The following is a 20,268-nucleotide window of genomic DNA, read 5'->3' as shown; positions in this document are numbered from 1 at the left end:
CAGGGTGCAGTGTATAAAGGGGAAGCAATTAAACAGGCCAGGGACATATATTCATAATGACTCATCTGCTGAAATATGTAATTTATGAGAGAGGATTGTAGATAATATTGCTGTGTTTCACATAATAGGGAGGATGTTTTCTAACAGTAGTTATCATTGTAGTCCTGAGGGGGAGAAAGAGCTGCAATGAGTTGACTTTCCCCTTGGAGGTAATTGTTGGGTTCTGCTGAGAGAAAGAAATCATAGAATCATAGAACTGCAAAGTTGGGAGGGATCCCAAGGGTCATCTAGTCCAACCCCCAGCAAAGCAGAAATCTCAACTAAAGCATCCAGGACAGATGGTTGTCCAAATTCTGCTTAAATGAGAGTCAACCATCAGGCTTCTGATGTTTTTACAGTTACAAAATAAAGAAATAAACAAGCATTTTAGCAGTCTGGGGGTTCTTTGTTGCAGAATGTTTGCACAGTACAGTACAAATTCAAAAATATTCTAAATTTCCCTTAGGAATTAGTGCCTCTTATCAAGCATCGGTGCACTGGGAGATGATATTTTATTTTATAAATTTATTAATAATCTTTCACATACATCTCAAGGCAGTTCATAACCCTATAGTAGAAACAACTAAATAAACCTTTTAAAACCAATAAAAAAACTAAAGATGGTGTTTAACAATACAAATAATACAATACAATAAAATAAAAATAATATAGTACAAATAAAATAATACAAATAAGCACCCAAGGTGCTTTAAAAAAAATTCACACACAAATTCAACCAGGTGAGAATCTTCATTATTCCATGCTTAATAGTTGTACATTGCAGATGTAGGATTTTGCCCATGAATCTTTCTCTTATCTAGCCTGGCTACTGTTTGGGCAGGATTTTGATGGTGATCTTTGTCTCTCTGACCCTTGCTCTCTTTCAGTTAGTCTCTAGATTACACACATGCTTAATGCCAAGCCTCCAAGTGCTCATATTGAACACAGTGGGAAATTCCATCTACCTAAAACTGTGATTTATGTAAGAGCCATTATTTCTCTCCCTTGTTTGGCTCCTCCCAACATGATTGCCACCATTATCTTCTCTGGCATATGGTTATTGTATTTCCAGATGTCATAATTTGATCATGGGAGGCACCAACTATCCTACATACGATTTGAGAAGCCCATCTGCCATTACAGCTTAATATTGTCACAATATTTTCACTCTGCTTTACTTTCCAAATGGCAGAACCTTTGTAAAACGGTTCATTTGCCTCCTTTGTTTAGGCACGATTAGTATTACTCTCTCTGTGGAATCTCAGAACTGGGGCTCTCATTCCAGATCACGTCTAATACAAGGCACTCAGTTCCATGTGCAGATTTTTAAAAATGCTGCACTCTAGCAAAATTTCCTTTATGCCATTTCAAAAACTGAGCTACTAATCTCAATCGGGTCTTATCTGATGCCGCTTGTATAAGAGACACTTCACACTTGGCACGGGAGTCATGTTTGCAGCAGCCACACCAATGTTATAGTGGTGCTCCCCACATCAAACACACCAAATACAAAAGGCAGGTGCATAATTCTAAGCATCCACTGGATAGCCTTGGTTGGCTGCATGCGCTTCCTCCTTGCCCTTTATGTGCTTCCTATGGGTTGTAAAACCAGTTTAGCGATAGGGCAAACGTGACTGACATGTGAAGTGTGATGAACATCTATATCTTCCTTCAGTTACAGTCTCTCTGTATTTATAACCTTAGATGTCAATGCTGTAACTCCAATTATTATTATTATTATTATTATTATTATTATTATTTAGCATTTATAACCCACCTTCCCTCCAAGGTGACATCCATAGCTCTCCCTGTCCACAATTTATTCTTACAACAACCCTTTGAAGTAGGCTAGGCTGAGAGACAATATCTTCCTTTTCCTCACAGTGATCTCTTTTTGCCCATATTTAATTGCAGTTATTTCACTACCAATTCCTAGTCCAACACTCTAACCACTACACCACACTGGCTGTGTTTTAAACCTTTCTCCTTGTGTGCCACTTACCCAGTCAAGATCCCCATTTCAGCAGATCCTTGTTCTGCAATGGAAAAATGCACATGCACCTATGGTTTTTTTTCTCCATGGGACAAATATGCTTCTGGGGTGGGATAAAGTGACTTTGAGAGGGAAAATAGCATGGCAGAAATAGCTACCATCCAGCTACTGCTGTGAGCAGAGTCACAGCCCCTTGCACTGGAAAATATAGCCATACCTTGGGATGAATACGCTTCAGGTTAAGCATTTTCGGGTTGCACTCCGCGGTGACCCGGAAGTAACAGAGCACGTTACTTCCGGGTTTTGCCACTTGCACATGCGCAGATGCTCAAAATGATGTCATGCGCATGCGCGGAAGCGACAAAACACTACCTGCAGATGCGCCGTCGCGTGTTACGTTTGCTTCAGGATGCGAACGGGGCTCTGGAACAGATCCCATTCACATCCAGAGGTACCACTGTACAGCCAAAGATCTCATGTGTAATGCGCAGCTTGGCTCAGTGGATCTGACCATGGTCAGAAAACGGAGGCAATCCTACTAAGTGGGGATAAATTTCCAAATTAGTTTTAACGGGTGTTGACATTTTACTGTTAATTACTGTATGAAGGAGTGTGGCCCTGTTGCAAATAAGAGACGAGCCATTGGCCTGTTATGTTCAGGGTCAGCTTTCAGCTTTGTGTTTAAATCTGCTCACCTGGAAGATTGACTTTTTAAAGAAAGGTAGCTTGTTTGTGTGCATGTATATTCCCTTATGAAACCAACTACCGGTATTTCTTTACCAAGGTGTAATGGGTGTTGTTGAAGCAAGAGTTTCTGTTTTGCTGAAATTGCATTTAGTTTGTCAGACCTTCCTAAGAGAACACGAGAGAAATGTGATCAAATGAATTCTGAAGTGCTAGGCGGCTGTCGAAACACAGAAAGTAACTGATGATTCTTTCTATGCTCTATGCTGAAAAGTCCTGATTCTTGCCTACTATTTATAGCTTTAGCTGGTTGCTTCCAAAATTGGGTTAGGTGTGGTGTTTCCATCAAAGTACAAAGAGTTATGAGCTTCCCATCATTCACGAAAGTCTCAAGTTGTTTTCTGCAGGAAGAAGACTGATGCACAATACAAAAAAAATTTGTGCTGCAATCCTATCCCCACTCTCCCAGGAATAAGCCCTGTTGAATTCAATGAGACTTACTTCTGAATAGAGGATTGCCCTGTATTTGAAGGACTAGTGTTAAGCATTTAATATTGTGATTAATGAATTGTGATTAATGAATAGCAGTCTTATACTGCAACTCTTTGCAATGAAACACATAATAACTTAAATGACCTGTTGGATCAGATGACAAGGCCATGACTAGCTGGCCCTACATGTGGAATGGAGCCTTGAAGGCCCTGGCTTTCAACCTGCTACCTAGTAAGCTAAATTTTATATTTATGTGCAAGTTTTACCTGAGCTCCACCTGATGGCTGGTTTGCCGTTGGTATTATAAGAGCTGAGGAAGGGAAGGTGGTGGTTGTTTTTGTTTTGTTGCTATGCTCTGGACGAGGGACGCGGGTGGCGCTGTGGGTTAAACCACAGAGCCTAGGACTTGCCGATCAGAATCCCCACGACGGGTGAGCTCCCGTTGTTCGGTCCCTGCTCCTACCAGCCTAGCAGTTCGAAAGCACGTCAAAGTGCAAGTAGATAAATAGGTACCGCTCCGGTGGGAAGGTTAAACGGCGTTTCCGTGTGCTGCTCTGGTTCGCCAGAAGTGGCTTAGTCATGCTGGCCACATGACCCGGAAGCTGTATGCCGGCCAATAAAGCGAGATGAGCGCAACAACCCCAGAGTCAGTCATGACTGGACCTAATGGTCAGGGGTCCCTCTGGACACTCTTCTCTCCAGCCCTTTGTGTGTCTCTGGCATGCCCATTTTGACATTGTTGAGACAGTCTCAGCATTTAAAGCACAAGCATCTTGGGGACTTTGATTTGTTGAGGGTGTTGGAAATTGTAGCTCTCTGTGAGAGGTAAGCTACAGTTCCCAGGATTCTTGCGGGAGGGGGGGTGAGTTAATTTAATTGTGCTGTAATTGTAGTTAACATATGTATGCAGCCAGTGTCACATATTTGCAGTATTCTGGAACCCATTTTGAGAGGGTTTCTACTCTTTGGGGGGCATAATTAATCTGTACACCTTGAGGTGTTACTAAATAGTCAGGAAAAAACCACTTTTGTTTGTGCGTGGACCCCTTTTCTTCTAAAGTGATTTGGCACACAGGGTCACCAAATTTTATTCTATCGGGGAACATTGCTTGATGCACCCAAAGCCCACTGTGGCACACACACAAAGCTGTCATAACCAGAAAGCTGAAAATGTCCTTTTTACATTCCAAACTTTTCACAAGCTGATGCCCATTGGTCAGCAGAGGCTGTGTGGTTGTAGGGAGAGGAACAGTCTTGAAATATATTGTGGTGGAGACGGGACGGGCGGGGCACGGACGGGGGACATAACCTCTATTTGGGGATTGAAAGCCGCATTCATTTCCTGACAGAACACAATTTCATGGTATATTTGGCATCAGAGCCAAATTATCCGTTGAGATAAAGGTTCAGTCCAATACCTTTAATGCTGTGAGATTTATATCTCACAGCATTGAAGGTATTGGACTGAACCTTGGGGGGGGGGGCACTCCTTAATCTGTGCAGAGGCAGTAGCTGCTTCAGCTGTGCTGGTGTCTCATTGTGAGAGAGCGGAGAAATGCAAAATCCTACCCTATGTGCAGCGCCTGGGTCAGTGCCAGCTGTTTCGCTCTCTGAGGCAGCAAGTCAAGGTGCACCGTACCCAGGGAGAACCAAGTTATTTTGGCCACCGGCTTACTTACAATAATAATGTAGCAGTTGCCTTTTCTTGAGGTGCTACAGCCTGATTATGGGTTAATAATAATAAAATTTTATTTATTTATACATACATACATACATACCCCACCTACCTGGCTGTGTTTCCCCAGCCACTCTGGACGGCTCCCAACAGAATATTAAAAACACAATAAAACACCAGACATTAAAAACTTTCCTAAACAGGGCTGCCTTCAGATGTCTTCTAAAAGTCAGATAGTTGTTTATTTCCTTGACATCTGACGGGAGGGTGTTCCACAGGCTGGGCACCACCACTGAGAAGGCCCTCTGCCTGGTTCCCTATAACCTCATTTCTCGCATTGAGGGAACCGCCAGAAGGCCCTTGGAGCTGAATCTCAGTGTCCGGGCTAAATGATGGGGGTGGAGACGTTCCTTCAGGTATACTGGGCCGAGGCCGTTTAGGGCTGTGGTTTGTTGCCATCTGTCCTCTCCTACAGAGCAGCCACATGATCTATTGCATCAACAGATAGAGTCTGGGATAAGCATTCGTAAGTTCAGTAGGTCTGGAAAGGAGTTGGGTTCTGGCTGCCACTGGAAAGCTATTGATTCTGACACCCAAACTGGCAGTTTTACCAGTGCCACATAATAATCTTTCCACGCTTGCAAAGCATTGATCCTTTCATGTGGTAGCAACGACCTTCCTACCAATTCAGAATAGGCTAGGAACCTTCATTGCAATGTTTTTGGTGCCTGCTGAAAACATTTTTTGTTTAGTCTAGTTTGCCCAGACATGTGATTTTAATATATCTGTCTGTATAGAAGTCCATTTTACCTATCTTTTGATAAATGTTGTGTCTACTTGTTTTGAACGTTTGATTTCATTGGTATTGTTTTAAGAATATTTTATATTGTTTTATGCACAGCGTTTCTGTGCGCTGCGCTGGCTTCTCCAGAAGCGGCTTAGTCATGCTGGCCACATGACCCGGAAAAACTGTCTGCGGAAGCAGACAAACATCAGCTCCCTCGGCCAGTAAAGCAAGATGAGCGCCGCAACCCCAGAGTTGTTCACTACTGGGCTTAACTGTCAGGGGTACCTTTATGTATGTAAGGTTTGTGCTTATTAGGCAGTACTGTACAGAAATCTTGTTAAAATGAACACACACACACACACACACACACACACACACACACACTGCTTCTTGCTGCAGTCTGGATCAGTTCATCTTAAATTGTGTCTATCCTGTGCTGGCAAGGTTGTAGCCAAAGATGGTGTCTTCAACCTGAGATGATTCAGGCAAAAGATAATTGTGTTTGACTCAGTTGCTTATGAAAAAAAATTGCTCCTTTGCACGACAATTCCCTGCCGTGCTGTCTTGATTATGCTACAGGTTTTTTTAAGAAATAAAAAATATATCTCTTGGGCGCTTGACTCCTTTCCAATCTAGTTTCTGTTCCCCTCTCATGGGTTGTTCTCTCCTTGGATTACATTCCCACAGCTTGACTGCAGCCTACACTGCATTGCCCCGTATTTTCTGTCATCTACCTTAATGTGTGTCCTGAGCATCTGTCATGTGAGAAATCTTCTTGGCAACCAAGAAATGCTGTGAGCTACATGTCCTCTTTCTCTGTGTAGTGGAGCTGGATTATGGCTTCAAAATAACTTGTACAAAACCAAAATCCAAAATGGTTATCATCAGACAAAATCCATATTCTGCAGGCACATTGGTTAGTTCAGCACTGTTTTGGGCTGATTTCTAAGAGATCCAGGTTGTAACTACAGTGGTACCTCGGGTTACAGACACTTCAGGTTTCATACGCTTCAGTTACAGACTCTGCTAACCCCGAAATAGTACCTCAGGTTAAGAACTTTGCTTCAGGATGAGAACAGAATCATAGAATCATAGAATCATAGAATCATAGAGTTGGAAGAGACCACAAGGGCCATCGAGTCCAACCCCCTGCCAAGCAGGAAACACCATCAGAGCACTCCTGACATATGGTTGTCAAGCCTCTGCTTAAAGACCTCCAAAGAAGGAGACTGCACCACACTCCTTGGCAGCAAATTCCACTGTCGAACAGCTCTTACTGTCAGGAAGTTCGTCCTAATGTTTAGGTGGAATCTTCTTTCTTGTAGTTTGGATCCATTGCTCCGTGTCCGCTTCTCTGGAGCAGCAGAAAACAGCCTTTCTCCCTCCTCTATGTGACATCCTTTTATATATTTGAACATGGCTATCATATCACCCCTTAACCTCCTCTTCTCCAGGCTAAACATGCCCAGCTCCCTTAGCCGTTCCTCATAAGGCATCATTTCCAGGCCTTTGACCATTTTGGTTGCCCTCCTCTGGACACGTTCCAGTTTGTCAGTGTCCTTCTTGAACTGTGGTGCCCAGAACTGGACACAGTACTCCAGGTGAGGTCTGACCAGAGCAGAATACAGTGGCACTATTACATAGGCGCCGACTCCATGGGGCTTGAGGGGGCCCGAGCCCCCTCAAAAATTCGTTTGGGGGGGCTCCGCCCCCCCAATAATCTCCGGCGCCCCTCCAGCAGAGCACCATCGCCGCCCCTCCCCCAGCCCAAAATGCACAGGGAGGGGCGGGCTGCATGCCTCCTGCCCTCCCTCCCGAGCAAAAGCTCCACCCAATTTCCTTTGGAGCTGATTAATAGGCGCAGCACGCTCTCCCCTATTCGCTCACGAGGAAGCGGCGCCACTTTATTTGCATATTCATGAGCTTATTTATTATTCATGAGCTTTCCCGGGCCCCCCCCAATATTTTTTATAAGTCCGCGTCCCTGCACTATTACTTCCCTTGATCTAGATGCTATACTCCTATTGATGAGGCCCAGAATTGCATTGGCTTTTTTAGCTGCCACGTCACACTGTTGGCTCATGTCAAGTTTGTGGTCAACCAAGACTCCTAGATCCTTTTCACATGTACTGCTCTCAAGCCAGGTGTCACCCATCTTGTATTTGTGCCTCTCATTTTTTTTGCCCAAGTGCAATACTTTACATTTCTCCCTGTTAAAATTCATCTTGTTTGTTTTGGCCCAGTTCTCTAATCTGTCAAGGTCGTTTTGAAGTGTGATCCTGTCCTCTGGGGTGTTAGCCACCCCTCCCAGTTTGGTGTCATCTGCAAATTTGATCAGGATGCCCTTGAGTCCATCATCCAAGTCGTTGATAAAGATGTTGAATAAGACCGGGCCCAAGACAGAACCCTGTGGCACCCCACTAGTCACTCTTCTCCAGGATGAAGAGGAACCATTGATGAGCACCCTTTGGGTTCGGTCAGTCAGCCAGTTACAAATCCACTGAGTGGTAGCATAGTCAAGACCGCATTTTACCAGCTTCTTTACAAGAATATCATGGGGCACCTTGTCAAATGCCTTGCTGAAATCAAGGTAGACTACATCCACTGCGTTCCCTTCATCTACCAGGCTTGTAATTCTGTCAAAAAACGAGATCAGGTTAGTCTGACATGACTTATTTTTCAGAAATCCATGCTGACTATTGGGGATCACAGCATTCCTTTCTAGGTGCTCACAGACTGTTTGCTTAATGATCTGCTCCAGAATCTTCCCTGGTATTGATGTCAGACTGACTGGGTGGTAATTATTTGGGTCCTCTCTTTTCCCCTTTTTGAAAATAGGGACAACATTTGCCCTCCTCCAGTCTGCCGGGACTTCGCCTGTTCTCCAGGAATTCTCAAAGATGACTGCCAGTGGTTCTGAAATCACATCTGCCAGTTCTTTTAATACTCTTGGATGCAGTTCATCTGGCCCTGGAGACTTGAATACATCTAGACTAGCCAAGTATTCTTGTACTATCTCCTTAGTTATTCTGGGCTGTGTTTCCTCTGCTGAATCATTTGCTCCAAATTCTTCAGGTCGGGCATTGTTTTCTTTATCGGAGAAGACTGAGGCAAAGAAGGCATTGAGGAGTTCAGCCCTTTCTGTGTCCCCTGTTTGCATTTCACCATCTTCTCCTCTGAGTGACCCCACAGTTTCTTTGTTCTTCCTTTTGCTATGAACATACCCATAAAAGCCTTTTTTGTTGCTTTTAACCTCTCTAGCAAGCCTGAGTTCATTTTGAAATCGTGCAGCAGTAGCGGGAGGCCCCATTAGCTAAAGTGGTGCTTCAGGTTACAGTTTCAGTTTAAGAACGGACCTCCACATCGAATTAAGTACGTAACCAGAGGTACCACTGTATATTACAATTATGTCCAATTTCTGCACCCAGAACCACCAGCATAGCTGCATGTATTTACATACTTTGTACTGGTTGAAATCATATATATTCTTCTTTTGCAGAGGGGCAGTTGGGAGTCATTGTGGTATGTGTGTACCAAGGAGGGGGCTTGGTTATGTTAATGTTATTTATATTTACTTTGAATCATGACCACATACCTGATAGCAGGGGTTGGCAAACTAAGGTCCATGGACCGGATCAGGCCCAATTGCCTTCAGGATCCGGCCCACAGACTGTCCGTGGATCCGCGTGGGATTCTGTTTGTTCGGGCTGCGCCATTATTTTTTCTGCGCCATTCCATTCCCCCCTCCACACACAGCGCCGCCTCCTCCTCCCTCCCTCCTCCTGGCTTCTCCCCGCCCTGCCTAGAGGAGGAAGGGGGCTGGGCTGAGCTCGCTCTGCCTACCCATGAGAAGCAGCAGCGGTGGTGGTGGTAGCAGCCCCTGGGATGGTAAGCGCAGCGGCTGGGGCTGGGGGTGGGGAGGAGGACTACTTGCCCCCCTTGCCTCTTCTTCCAGCCCCCACCCCAGTGCTGCTTCTCTGGCCCACCACAAGGTCTGAGGGACAGTGGACTAGTTTGCGGCTAAAATATTTTGCTGGCTGACCCCTGCCTGGAAGAGTAGCCTTCCCTGCCTGTAGTCCTCCAGATGTTATATAGACAACAACTGTCACCCTCCTCCAGCCAGCGTATTATCTGAAGCTGATGGATGTTGCAATCCAAACAGTCTGGAGGGCACTGGGTCAAGGAAGACCGCTTTAGAGTTTTAAGCATGTAGCGGGGGGGGGGGGTATACACACCACCATATGTAAAATCAAGTTTTCCTTTGTGACCATACTTTCTACTTTAGAAAACCAAGATATCTCATTAGACTTCTGTAGAAGCTTCCCGATTTTGCATTACTTTCCACAGCCAGGCCATAGATCACAATCCCAGTTTATGCCACATTTCCTTCATCCTGTTTATAATTCCTGTGGAGCAGAAAACTGCCTGTTTGTTTCTGGTCCTGGTTTCAACTTTTCAAGCCCCAAATGGGATATGACCCAATTAACCTCTCTCTGTACCAGCCTGTCCATGTCTTAAGATCTGCTGACGAGGCTCCTTTTAAAGTGCTTGTCAGCGAGGGAGGAAGCCCTGCTCTGTCATGGTACCCTGGCTGTGGAACACCCTCTCTGCAGAAGTATGGCTGTCACCAATTTCATTAACTTTTCAATGCCAACTCCAAAAAATTGTGTCTGCTCTGGGCGCTTTAGTTGCATAACATGGCCTACTGAATTAAAAGTTGTTTGGACTGCATTTAATAGATTTTGTTTCATGGTTGTAGGACCATTTTGGTCTTCTTTGATACACCACCCTGATATCTAATGGATGAACAGGCAGCCCTGTTTAGGGAACCTTTTTAAATATTTGATGTTTTATTGTATTTTTAATATTTTGTTGGAAGCCGTCCAGAGTGGCTGGGGAAACCCAGCCAGATGGGTGGGGTATACATACTAAATGATGATGATGAGGATCTAAAAATCATTTAGCAAACCAAATTCCTACAATAAAATTGTATTTGTAAAGAGAAAGCAAAGGGAGAGGCTACATTCATTCTTGTCCAGTGGCTTCCATTTTGATATTTCATTTAAGTCTACTGTGTGAATTGCAGGTCCTTCTTGTCTGGTTGCTCTCAGATGAAAAACGTGTGTGACCTTGGCATTACTTTTAATAATTAACCCAGCTGCAGCAAAGCAGCAGAGTGATGCTAAAGACAAAAAGAGTGTTGTCACATTGTGTTCTCCTGACCCAGGTCCAGATAACCAGTTACATAATCAGAGGCAATTGCTTGGGGAAGAGATAGAAACACAATGCCGTCCTGGTATGTCAGACAATGAATGAAAATGGCTCCAACTAGCATAGACCATGTCATCATGTAATGGATATTTCCAAGTCTTGATATATGCCTAGGTAGGCTGAAACTTGGATATGAGGATTGATAAACCCTGAAATGTCTTATTGCTTTATCCATTTTTCCCATTTGAGAAAAGACAGTACATAACTCTTTGTTCTTTTATGTCTTTTAGTTGTGTTGGTGTAGAAGAAGATGAGGCTCCAGATATTGATATCTACCACTGTCCAAATTGTGAGAAAACCCATGGAAAGTCTACTTGTAAGTATAGTCCCTTGACCAATAGAGTCCCTCTATTATATTATAAGTACTATTCTCTTACCCAAAATATTGTATGGCTTGTATCATTGTGCATGCAGAACAATTTCTGTGAGCATAATGAAGTTTCCTCCCCCCCTCCTCACCTGGAGCACCCCCATATTTGTGCTGGAGGGTTGTGGGAACCCCCATAGCTGGTTCTGGCACATGGGTGAAGAAGAGGCAAGCAAAGCTCTGTGGTGCTTGCAAAAAACATTCTGCATGTGCGATAATTTAGTGGAATACAGTCTGATACAGAACTGGAATATACAGTCATACCTCAGGTTACATATGCTTCAGGTTGCGTTTTTTTTGGGTTACGGACCGCCGAAACCTGGAAGTACCATAACAGGTTACTTCCTGGTTTCGGCGGTCGCGCATGCGCAGAAGTGCTAAATCACACTTTGCGTATGTGCAGAAGCGCCAATCGCAACCTGCACATGCACAGACACACAGATGCGGGTTGCGAACGTGCATCCCACATGGATCACGTCCGCAACCCGAGCGTCCACTGTATAGGGCTGAGCCCATATTTTCTGTTTATGATAAATACCTTTAAAAAGCAAGGACAACAAACTGATGTTGTTATTAAATATTTTTGGTTAAAACTTGAAACTCGAGTAAGCACGGATTCAAACAAACATGCAAATTCATTATCTGATGACTGAAATACCAAGTGATAACTTATATGGGTAAATGGACCCTCACAGACAGATCTTTCATAGTTCCTCACATTGCTTTAAAGTAATTGATTTTCACCCATCCACCTCCCAGACATCAAGAAAAATCTAGAAAAATCACAGGGGGAAAATTCTTTAGCTCTTGGGAGTAAGCACTATTCAACTAAGCAGGGCTTAACTTCCAGGTAAATATGCATGGACTTACTTCTGAGTAAGGAGAAGATTAGAAATATGACATTTTCTTGCTATGATACAGCAAGTTATGTTAAGGCAAACAGTCAAAAACATTTTAAGAAAGGGTTCAGCATATTTGCCTTTTTGGAGGTAGGTTTAAAAGGCTTGGCTCTTAGAGAAAAACACACACATCAGAAAAGGGTTGCATAAGTCAATTGTAAAGGGAATAATTTTCCAATTGAATAACTTATCTGGAAGAGAAGCAATGTGGCAGAAAATTCTCCTTGTCAGTAATGACCTCCTTTGTAAGAGATAAAATGTTAATTTTCCTTTTGGCGTCTTGGATGAAATTCTTCAATAACAACACAGCAATGTATATGATATTTAATTCCTCATAATTTAGGAGTGAAAGATAAAATGAATAAATGACTAAAATGAATAGATAGATAAGCAGAAGTATATCAGCTGGAAGCGGGGAATTGAGATGTGAACATGTATCAGAGTATTTCAAGTTTTATTGGATGATTTTAACGTAGGGCTTATGATTTTACCTAACAAGAGAACCTCAATAAAACACTGAGTGAGGGGCAGGGGAAGGAATTTGCTACCTCAGGTTGTCTAATATTAATATAGGTTGATGTTGCAGTTCCATTCTTTGCCACTCAAATATATGATTTATCTTCTACTGTCCTTGACGTATTTTGGGATCTGGAGAACACACCCCTTTACCTTGTCAGTTTTTATAAGCCTCCTGTGTAAAGGGAATGAGGAACCGCTAGCGCTCAGGATCAAAATTAAACAACTTTTCAAAGAAGGCAACAAGTGTAATATTCCAGTTATTATGACAAGTGTGTTTTGGGGAGAAATCTAGTATTGAATGCTTTAAGCACATTTTGGCTTCTTAAAACTCAACAAAATCTGGCCGTGACAATTTGCTGCACACAGTCAAATATCTGCTGGGACTGTAGACAAAACAGGGCATTTTTTATTAGGTATTTTGTGGTTTTATATCTTGATTTTATTCTGTGAACTGCCCTGAGACCTCCGGGTATAGGGTGGTATATAAATTCAACAAATTATTATTATTATTATTATTATTATTATTATTATTATTATTATTATTATTATATAATTATACTGTAAAATCCGCACATGATTTTCATGTTAAAGTAGGCTCTTAAAGGCTTTTAACAAAAACTAGCATTCCATGGTATGACACAGCTGGGTTTGGATGATTTCTTATGTCAAAATAATAATTCCCAGAATAAGATTTGGGAAAATGACAAATGCTGAGGAGCAGTTAAAGCAAATGGAGGCACTGCCCCACCCACCTGTCTGCCCTCAGCCAACCCACACCCCTCTTTCTTTCTTTCTTTCTTTCTTTCTTTCTTTCTTTCATTTCATTTCATTTATAAACTGCCCTTCATCATAAAATCTCAGGGTGGTTCACAGAGTAAAATACAGGATAAAAACATGAAAATAAGGAAAAGAAACCAGAGGGTGGCACTGAATATCAGCTCCCTCCTCCTTAGTCTAAGTCAGTTGTTCTCCAACATGGGTCCACAGCTGTAGGACTACAACTCCCATCATCGCTAGCTAGCTGTAGACCCCAAGTTTGAGAAACACAGGTCTAAGTGCTGATTTTGTAGAAGTAATCAGAGAAGAGGATGGGGGCAAAACTAGAATTCATTGGATCCGCCTGTTCAATTGACTTTGACTCGACATACTGTTGACCTCCCTGCCTTCTGCCCTACCAATCCCAAAGGGCACAAACCAACACTGGAGAGATTCAAATAATGCTGGTACTAGTTGTATCTCTTGCTGGCATCCACCTGTCTCGGGAAACAATGGAATACTGGACCCTTGTGGGTGAAGTCAAATGGTTGGTTGGTTATAGTGCCTGCTGTGGTGGTAGAGACTGATGTGGGAGAGACATGTTTTGTTGCAGCTGGGGCAGTTGAAGGCGGCCGGTCATGCTGATGCAGATTTACTATGGTGTTTCTTCTCTCTGCACCTCTCCCAGCGGTCATTCCTTTTCTGGTCCCTCCTATGGGTGCACGACCTGACTGACAGAAGCCCAAACCATGCCTTAAACGTCAATACAATGGTATCTCAGGTTAAGTACTTAATTCGTTCTGGAGGTCCGTTCTTAACCTGAAACTGTTCTTAACCTGAAGCACCACTTTAGCTAATAGGGCCTCCTGCTGCCGCCGTGCCGCCGGAGCACAATTTCTGTTCTCATCCTGAAGCAAAGTTCTTAACCCGAGGTACTATTTCTGGGATAGTGGAGTCCGTAACCTGAAGCGTATGTAACCCAAGGTACCACTGTATGCAAAACAGGCAAACCATAATTTAGGGCTACTGATAGGAGTTGAATGATGTGGTGGGGTCCTGGCGGCACACACCTGACCTCTGGTTGGTCGCATCGCCACTGCTTATGGGGAAGTAGAGGAGGCGGCAGCAGAGAGGATGGTGCTGTGTAAAAGAATCATCAGGAGCACCAGATTCAATTTGCATTTGCATCATGTTGACCTCAGCACTGCCTCACCTGTCTTCCTCTTTCTCCATCATTGACTGGAGTTCAGGTGAGCACCGCTGTTCACCACACTGTCTGCTGCTTCTCTGCTTGTATTTTTGTCTGCTCTGAACAGCAGCTGAAACTGTGTGTATGATTTCAGTTCAAAGTTAGTGGGATTGTTACGAGGTGTGCATCAGCCTGCATACCTGCCCACCACGTGCATAAATAGACCCAGCGTATCCTATGGAGAGCAATGGAGTCACGGCATGCGTTTGTTTAAAATGTGTGTATACCCGGTATAGAATTTGTCACACCAGGAAGTAGAAAATAATTGGTTTATTCCATGGAAGTGAAAGACAGAGCATGTGAGTGCTACTTTAGACAGCAAGTTGTGAATATGTGGGCAGTGACTATGATTCACACAATATAATTAGCGTTCCCTAACTGCCCCAAACCTAGAGAGTTGAGTGCAGCAGTTTGCCACCGACTCATACTAAATAGAAAAAGAAAGTAAATTGGGGGCGATCGGAATATCTGATCTTGGAGCAAATGAGGCACAAAGTCAGGGATTTGAGCTCTGTGCCTTCTGTGAGAGCAAAGTTTGTTTGTTTGTTTTACTGCTCTTTAGCCGAGGATTGCAGGACGGTTTACATTATAAAAACACCAAAATGCACAACATAATAATGAATGAAACAATAACGCCTGCCGGCCCCCTCAGTTCTCCCTGAGAATCCTGTGTCAGCAAGGCAACAGAATTCCCTCACCCATTCCTTTGGTTCATGGTCCAATGAAGTGTAGGGATGGCCCTTGAGATTGTTGAGGAGCAAAGAGGGGGAGCTGTGAGCTGACTATTGAAAAACTTGGGGTTTATAAGTCTACTTTGGATCCAGCTAACTCGGAGAAGGGAAGAGGCTTGCTTCGTGCGTGAAGACCAAGACACCAAATCCTTCAAACTGTGTCTGTTCCTTCTGGTTTACTGTAGTGTTTCATAGCAGACAGATTTGAAGGGAAGAGAACACGACCTTATATTTTGGAAGACCACGTCTTTATCGCTACAGTTCCTGGATCATAAATCTACTCTTAAGAGAGACCTACATTGTCTGTGTGAAGTCTGGTTCCTGCTGACAGGAGGCTGATAACTAGATCTTTTTGGCAAATGCAAGGATTAGTGCTCTGATTTTTTTCTGCAGCTCTCACAGGGTCAGGATGTTCGCTGTTCTTTCCAGGTCATGTGTGAGAGATAGGAACTGTACCAGGGTCACAGATAGTTTACAAGGGGGTGCCTTTTATATCAAACTTAACGCCAGCTGCACTAATGCCATGATCCATAGAAATAAACTATATCCACCCACTTCAGGCTATGGTTTCAGATGTCATACCATAGTTAAGCTTCCTTAATCGTGCTTTGACATTGTGTCTAAACTGACCCATGTAGACTAAAGTCTATATATACTCACTAGGCACTAAGCCCCATTGAACACAGTGGGACTGCCTCAAAGTAAGCATTTACAGAAGTACACTGTTAGTTATTTTCAGCGTGATTGCTCAGAAGTAAGTCTCCTTCTTTCAGTGGTGTTCTCCTTCATCTGATTTATTACTGCAAGACTTGCAAAGATAAGCACTCATTGTTATTATGAAAGTTGTAGGATATATATATTTTTTAAGAAAGGATGCCTGGTGCACACATTCCACGACAGATGCCTTCCAGATGTCAAACATAAAAATAACTTTCTCCTTGTACTTTCTACTTTACTATTGTAGCCTGCTGACTAGATTTTAGGAAATTGCTTCCTCTTGGACGATATTTACAGTAATTTTGATTTAATTGCATTTGTGCAGGCAATGCTGAAGAAATGGACATTTGTTAAAAACGTGTTTCTTGGGATAATTCAGTGGAAGACAAAAGGTTTCAGTAGAATCGGACCAGGGCCTGAGTTTTGCTGCAGTTGTGTGTGTGTGGGGGGAACAACAACTGCCTTTTTATTATTATTAGGAGCAGGTTTGTGAGGCCTTTGCTGGCAAAAGTTTTTCGAGGACTGGAATGCTTGTTAGAATTGGGGGCCAAATCAGGGATGGATCCATTTCAATAGGACCTTACATTAAACAGAGTAATATGAATCATGATAACTAGCAAGTGTGTAAGTGTAGGACATGCGCGTTGAGATCATGCTATGCATGTCAGCATCTTGGAGTAGGCATTCACTACTTTAGACTTCTCATTTGCAGATGGTGACCACTTATTCTCATGTTCTGTAAATTGGGAAGCTTTCATAACCTCACCCCATCCCATCCTATTCCTGCCATGGTGAATACAGTGCCACTGCTTCCAGGAAGGCACTTCTGCTGATCTGTGACACCCGCCTCCATGTGCCAATTTCCAATATCTTTGTTTCTGCATCCCACTCATGCTAGAACTCCTCTTTTCATACAAGTAGCTGTGTTTTCCGCAGTGGAACAAAATAGCTTGTGGGATCCAGCAGCAGAGCTGGCATGGGAGTGAGCAATCACTCCCCACTGCTGTTCTCTGAAATTTGCCCTGTAGGTAGGAGCAGAACAACCAAAGCAACACTGTGCTTTCAACTCCCAACCTACAGGACTGGTGCAAGAGAGGATACCATAGTCCGTTGTATTAAAAGGCTCTAAGACATCAGGAAAAATCAACAGGGTTGCACTTCCCCTGTCTTTCTTCTGATACAAGTCATTGATCAGCGTGACTAATGCTCTTTTTTAGTGCTAAAACCAGCTCTGAAACCAGACTTACATGGAACAAGATAATCAGCTTCCTCCAGGCATCCGTAAAGAACCATATAGCTGGCCCCGTTTATGTATTGAGAATACCTGTAAAATACACTGCTTCCACCAGTAGTTCCACAAGATGGTAATGCTATGATTACCACCTTCTTTAACGAAAGTGTGAACATTTTTAAAGCATTCCAATCCATAAATAAAGGAGTAGGAGGTTTTCGATGAATCTGCTGGGGAAACCGGATTTTGGAGCCTAGATCAGCCCTCCTGACAGAACATAGAACTGCCACAAGGGAGAACGCTGCATTTGATGAACGTCATAATCACAGGTTATAGATGTGCGTTTAATCAGATTTTAATTAAGATGTCTCCTGCAAAAGTGACTGACTGAATTCTTAAAAGCAGCCCAGCAGGTTGCATACAAAGGTTCCTTTCCTCAGAGGAACTTCATTCTGCCATTGGGATACAGCCCAATGGATGGGAGATGGAGAATGTTTTGTTCTACAATATGTTCTAAGGTGGGTGCTTAAGTCCTGTTGTTTTCAGCTACTGAGCATTGCTTGGTTCACTGAACCTATTTCAGGTGATCTTAAGTAGAGGTGAATCTCAAGTTGAGGCAGGTGTATTCAGGTCAAAGTGGGGCTCTTCCAAGGTGAACAGAAGCAGGGGAAGGAGAGTTTTTAAAAAGTGATCCAAGTCAAAGAGACCATCTCCAAAATGATGGGGACGGGGGAAGGTAAACAACACCATATAAGGGAAATGCCAGGAATTGTGTGATCAATGAAGAGTGGTTCGTAAATGATTTTAATAAATGTCTGTGTCTTCTTTTTCTATCCATCCTGTCTCAGTGAAGTGCATTCATTTCTTTTATATGTATTTATATGTATTTATATGCATTTCCTTTTATATGCATTTTGCTTTACGGCTGTTTTATATCGGGTTTTAATTTATTTATTTTTTTAAAGTAAGTTGCTTTGAGAGACTTCACAGCAAAACGTGTCAGATAAATATAATTAATAATGAATACATGATAGAGAGTAATATTGGAGAGGAAACAGCTTTTATTAATTCATTGTACCAGCTGTGTTAGTCTTTTGTAGTTACTTTTGACGGTAATAGAAGCTATTTGTTCATGTGTTGCAGTGCTCATTAAGTGTCATGCACATATAGTAGAGAGGAGGTTGTCCTTTTTCGGGGAACATCTCCCCCTCAAAAACTAAGTCTTTGAGCTTTTAAAAAAAAATTACAACATTTTTCTTTTTAAAAATCGCCCTAGTTGCCATATGTCCAGGTTTCCCCAGACATTTTGCCAATTTGGCAAAAATCCACCCGGACGCCATTTTGACAGTCTGATCTGGAAAACCTGGATGTATGGCAGCCCTAAACTAGTGGCTCTTTCCCAACTGCATATTCCTGATGCAATATCTTGGACATTTGGCTTCTATTTTTGGTGTTACCATGCCAGGCTGTCCTTACTGACGGTGACTGAACTGTTTTCTTTGACATTATTAAAAAATTGACATTATAGGCAAAATAATTCTCCCTTCTATTGCACGCTTGGTCACTCTTTCACAGATTGCGCACGTGGATTCTTTAATATGCAGTCAAGCAGTGATTGATGGTGGATGGTAACATACAATCCTGAGCAGACTTCACCACCAAACAGGCATCAATTCACAGAATATGCTCTGCATATATTGCAAGTGCCTTGATTTTCAGTATTTTTAAAAACAAAAATGTGTGTATGTGTGTCTACATCGCCACAGATACATCAGCTGGAATGCAGGCTGATCACATCCCTCTGTACTCAGTTAAAATTAGTACTGAATTCCACAGGCCTAAATTCAACAGATCTTTCTTCTCTCCACGGTCCCTCATGGAGGGACATTGCTGTGCCAAGGAGGATCTGCCCACATTACCACTCCAGGCCTCATGGCTTTGTGAAGATGAGTTGGACAGGCTGCAAACGGAGGTCTTGCCCCACTTCACACATTCAAAGCCTTGAAGAGGCAGGTCTGAGGCAGCTTTCCCTTACCTTAAAAGATGCCACGGGGTGCTCATCAAACTTGTTGCTGCTTTCAGTATTGTCCGCTTTGAACCCACGCTACACCTACCACCTTAGGTCTTGCTTGACTGAAGGACGGATGTCTTGAGAGTGTAGGTTGGCAGGTGCTGTGTGGGTCCAAGGGGCCTCTCCCTCAGCCAAGCGTAGCCTGGGTGAAGAAAACCTCACCAGCTGTTCTGCCAATCTAGATCAGCAGGTTACAAAACCCTACGCAGCCCCTTTAACTTGTGCATCGTGCAACCCATCCTGCGTCCCTGGAAGGCGGGTGGGTTGCTGAGCTGAGGAGCAATGAGACCATTGGGAGGCAGAGGAGAGACTTTTCACTAACCCACCTTCTCCACTCCTTCACCCGGCACACCAATTTTGCACCCTGCATTTTCTCTTCCTTTTTTCCAGGGGGTTGGGTACAAAGATGCTGCCCCAGCCATTCAGCAGAGCAGGGACCTCAGTGAATAGTGATGTCCTATAGCAGCCTTTGCTGGTCTGGTGCCCTCTAGATGTGCTGGCTTTGGTATAGGAGTTAGAGTCGAAGGACATCTGGAGGGCTCCGTGTTGGTGAAGACGGTTCTATAACAGACTGCCTATGTACGCAGAGAGATCATGCAATAGAGTCCTTCTGGAACTGAATTGCTTTTCCAGTTGAGATTTGCCAAGCCCTGCTATGGTTTTAGGAGTTTGGCCAAAGGCTGTTTGTTTAGGACAGCCTCCAGTTGAAAACATGTATCCTCTCATTATGAATACATTACAGCTGCTTCCCTTTCTCTGTGTCTTCACACTTTTTTTAAAAATAATT

The 20,268-nt window shown here is 43.3% G+C and overlaps 1 protein-coding gene across 3 annotated transcripts in view; it reads left to right on the top strand.

Moving 5' to 3' along the window:
- PHF2 (PHD finger protein 2) overlaps positions 1-20,268 on the top strand; it is a 122,576-nt gene that overhangs the window by 46,655 nt on the left and 55,653 nt on the right. For all 3 annotated transcript variants that reach the window (XM_028718983.2, XM_028718982.2, XM_028718984.2), the window contains exon 2: positions 11,172-11,257. In XM_028718983.2, the coding sequence (XP_028574816.2) occupies positions 11,172-11,257 (86 nt within the window). The remainder of the gene's footprint in view (positions 1-11,171; positions 11,258-20,268) is intronic.

Source organism: Podarcis muralis, chromosome 2, assembly GCF_964188315.1.
Source record: "Podarcis muralis chromosome 2, rPodMur119.hap1.1, whole genome shotgun sequence".
In the NCBI taxonomy this organism is placed as follows: Eukaryota; Metazoa; Chordata; class Lepidosauria; order Squamata; family Lacertidae; genus Podarcis; species Podarcis muralis.
This window is presented reverse-complemented; position numbering and strand designations above follow the sequence as displayed.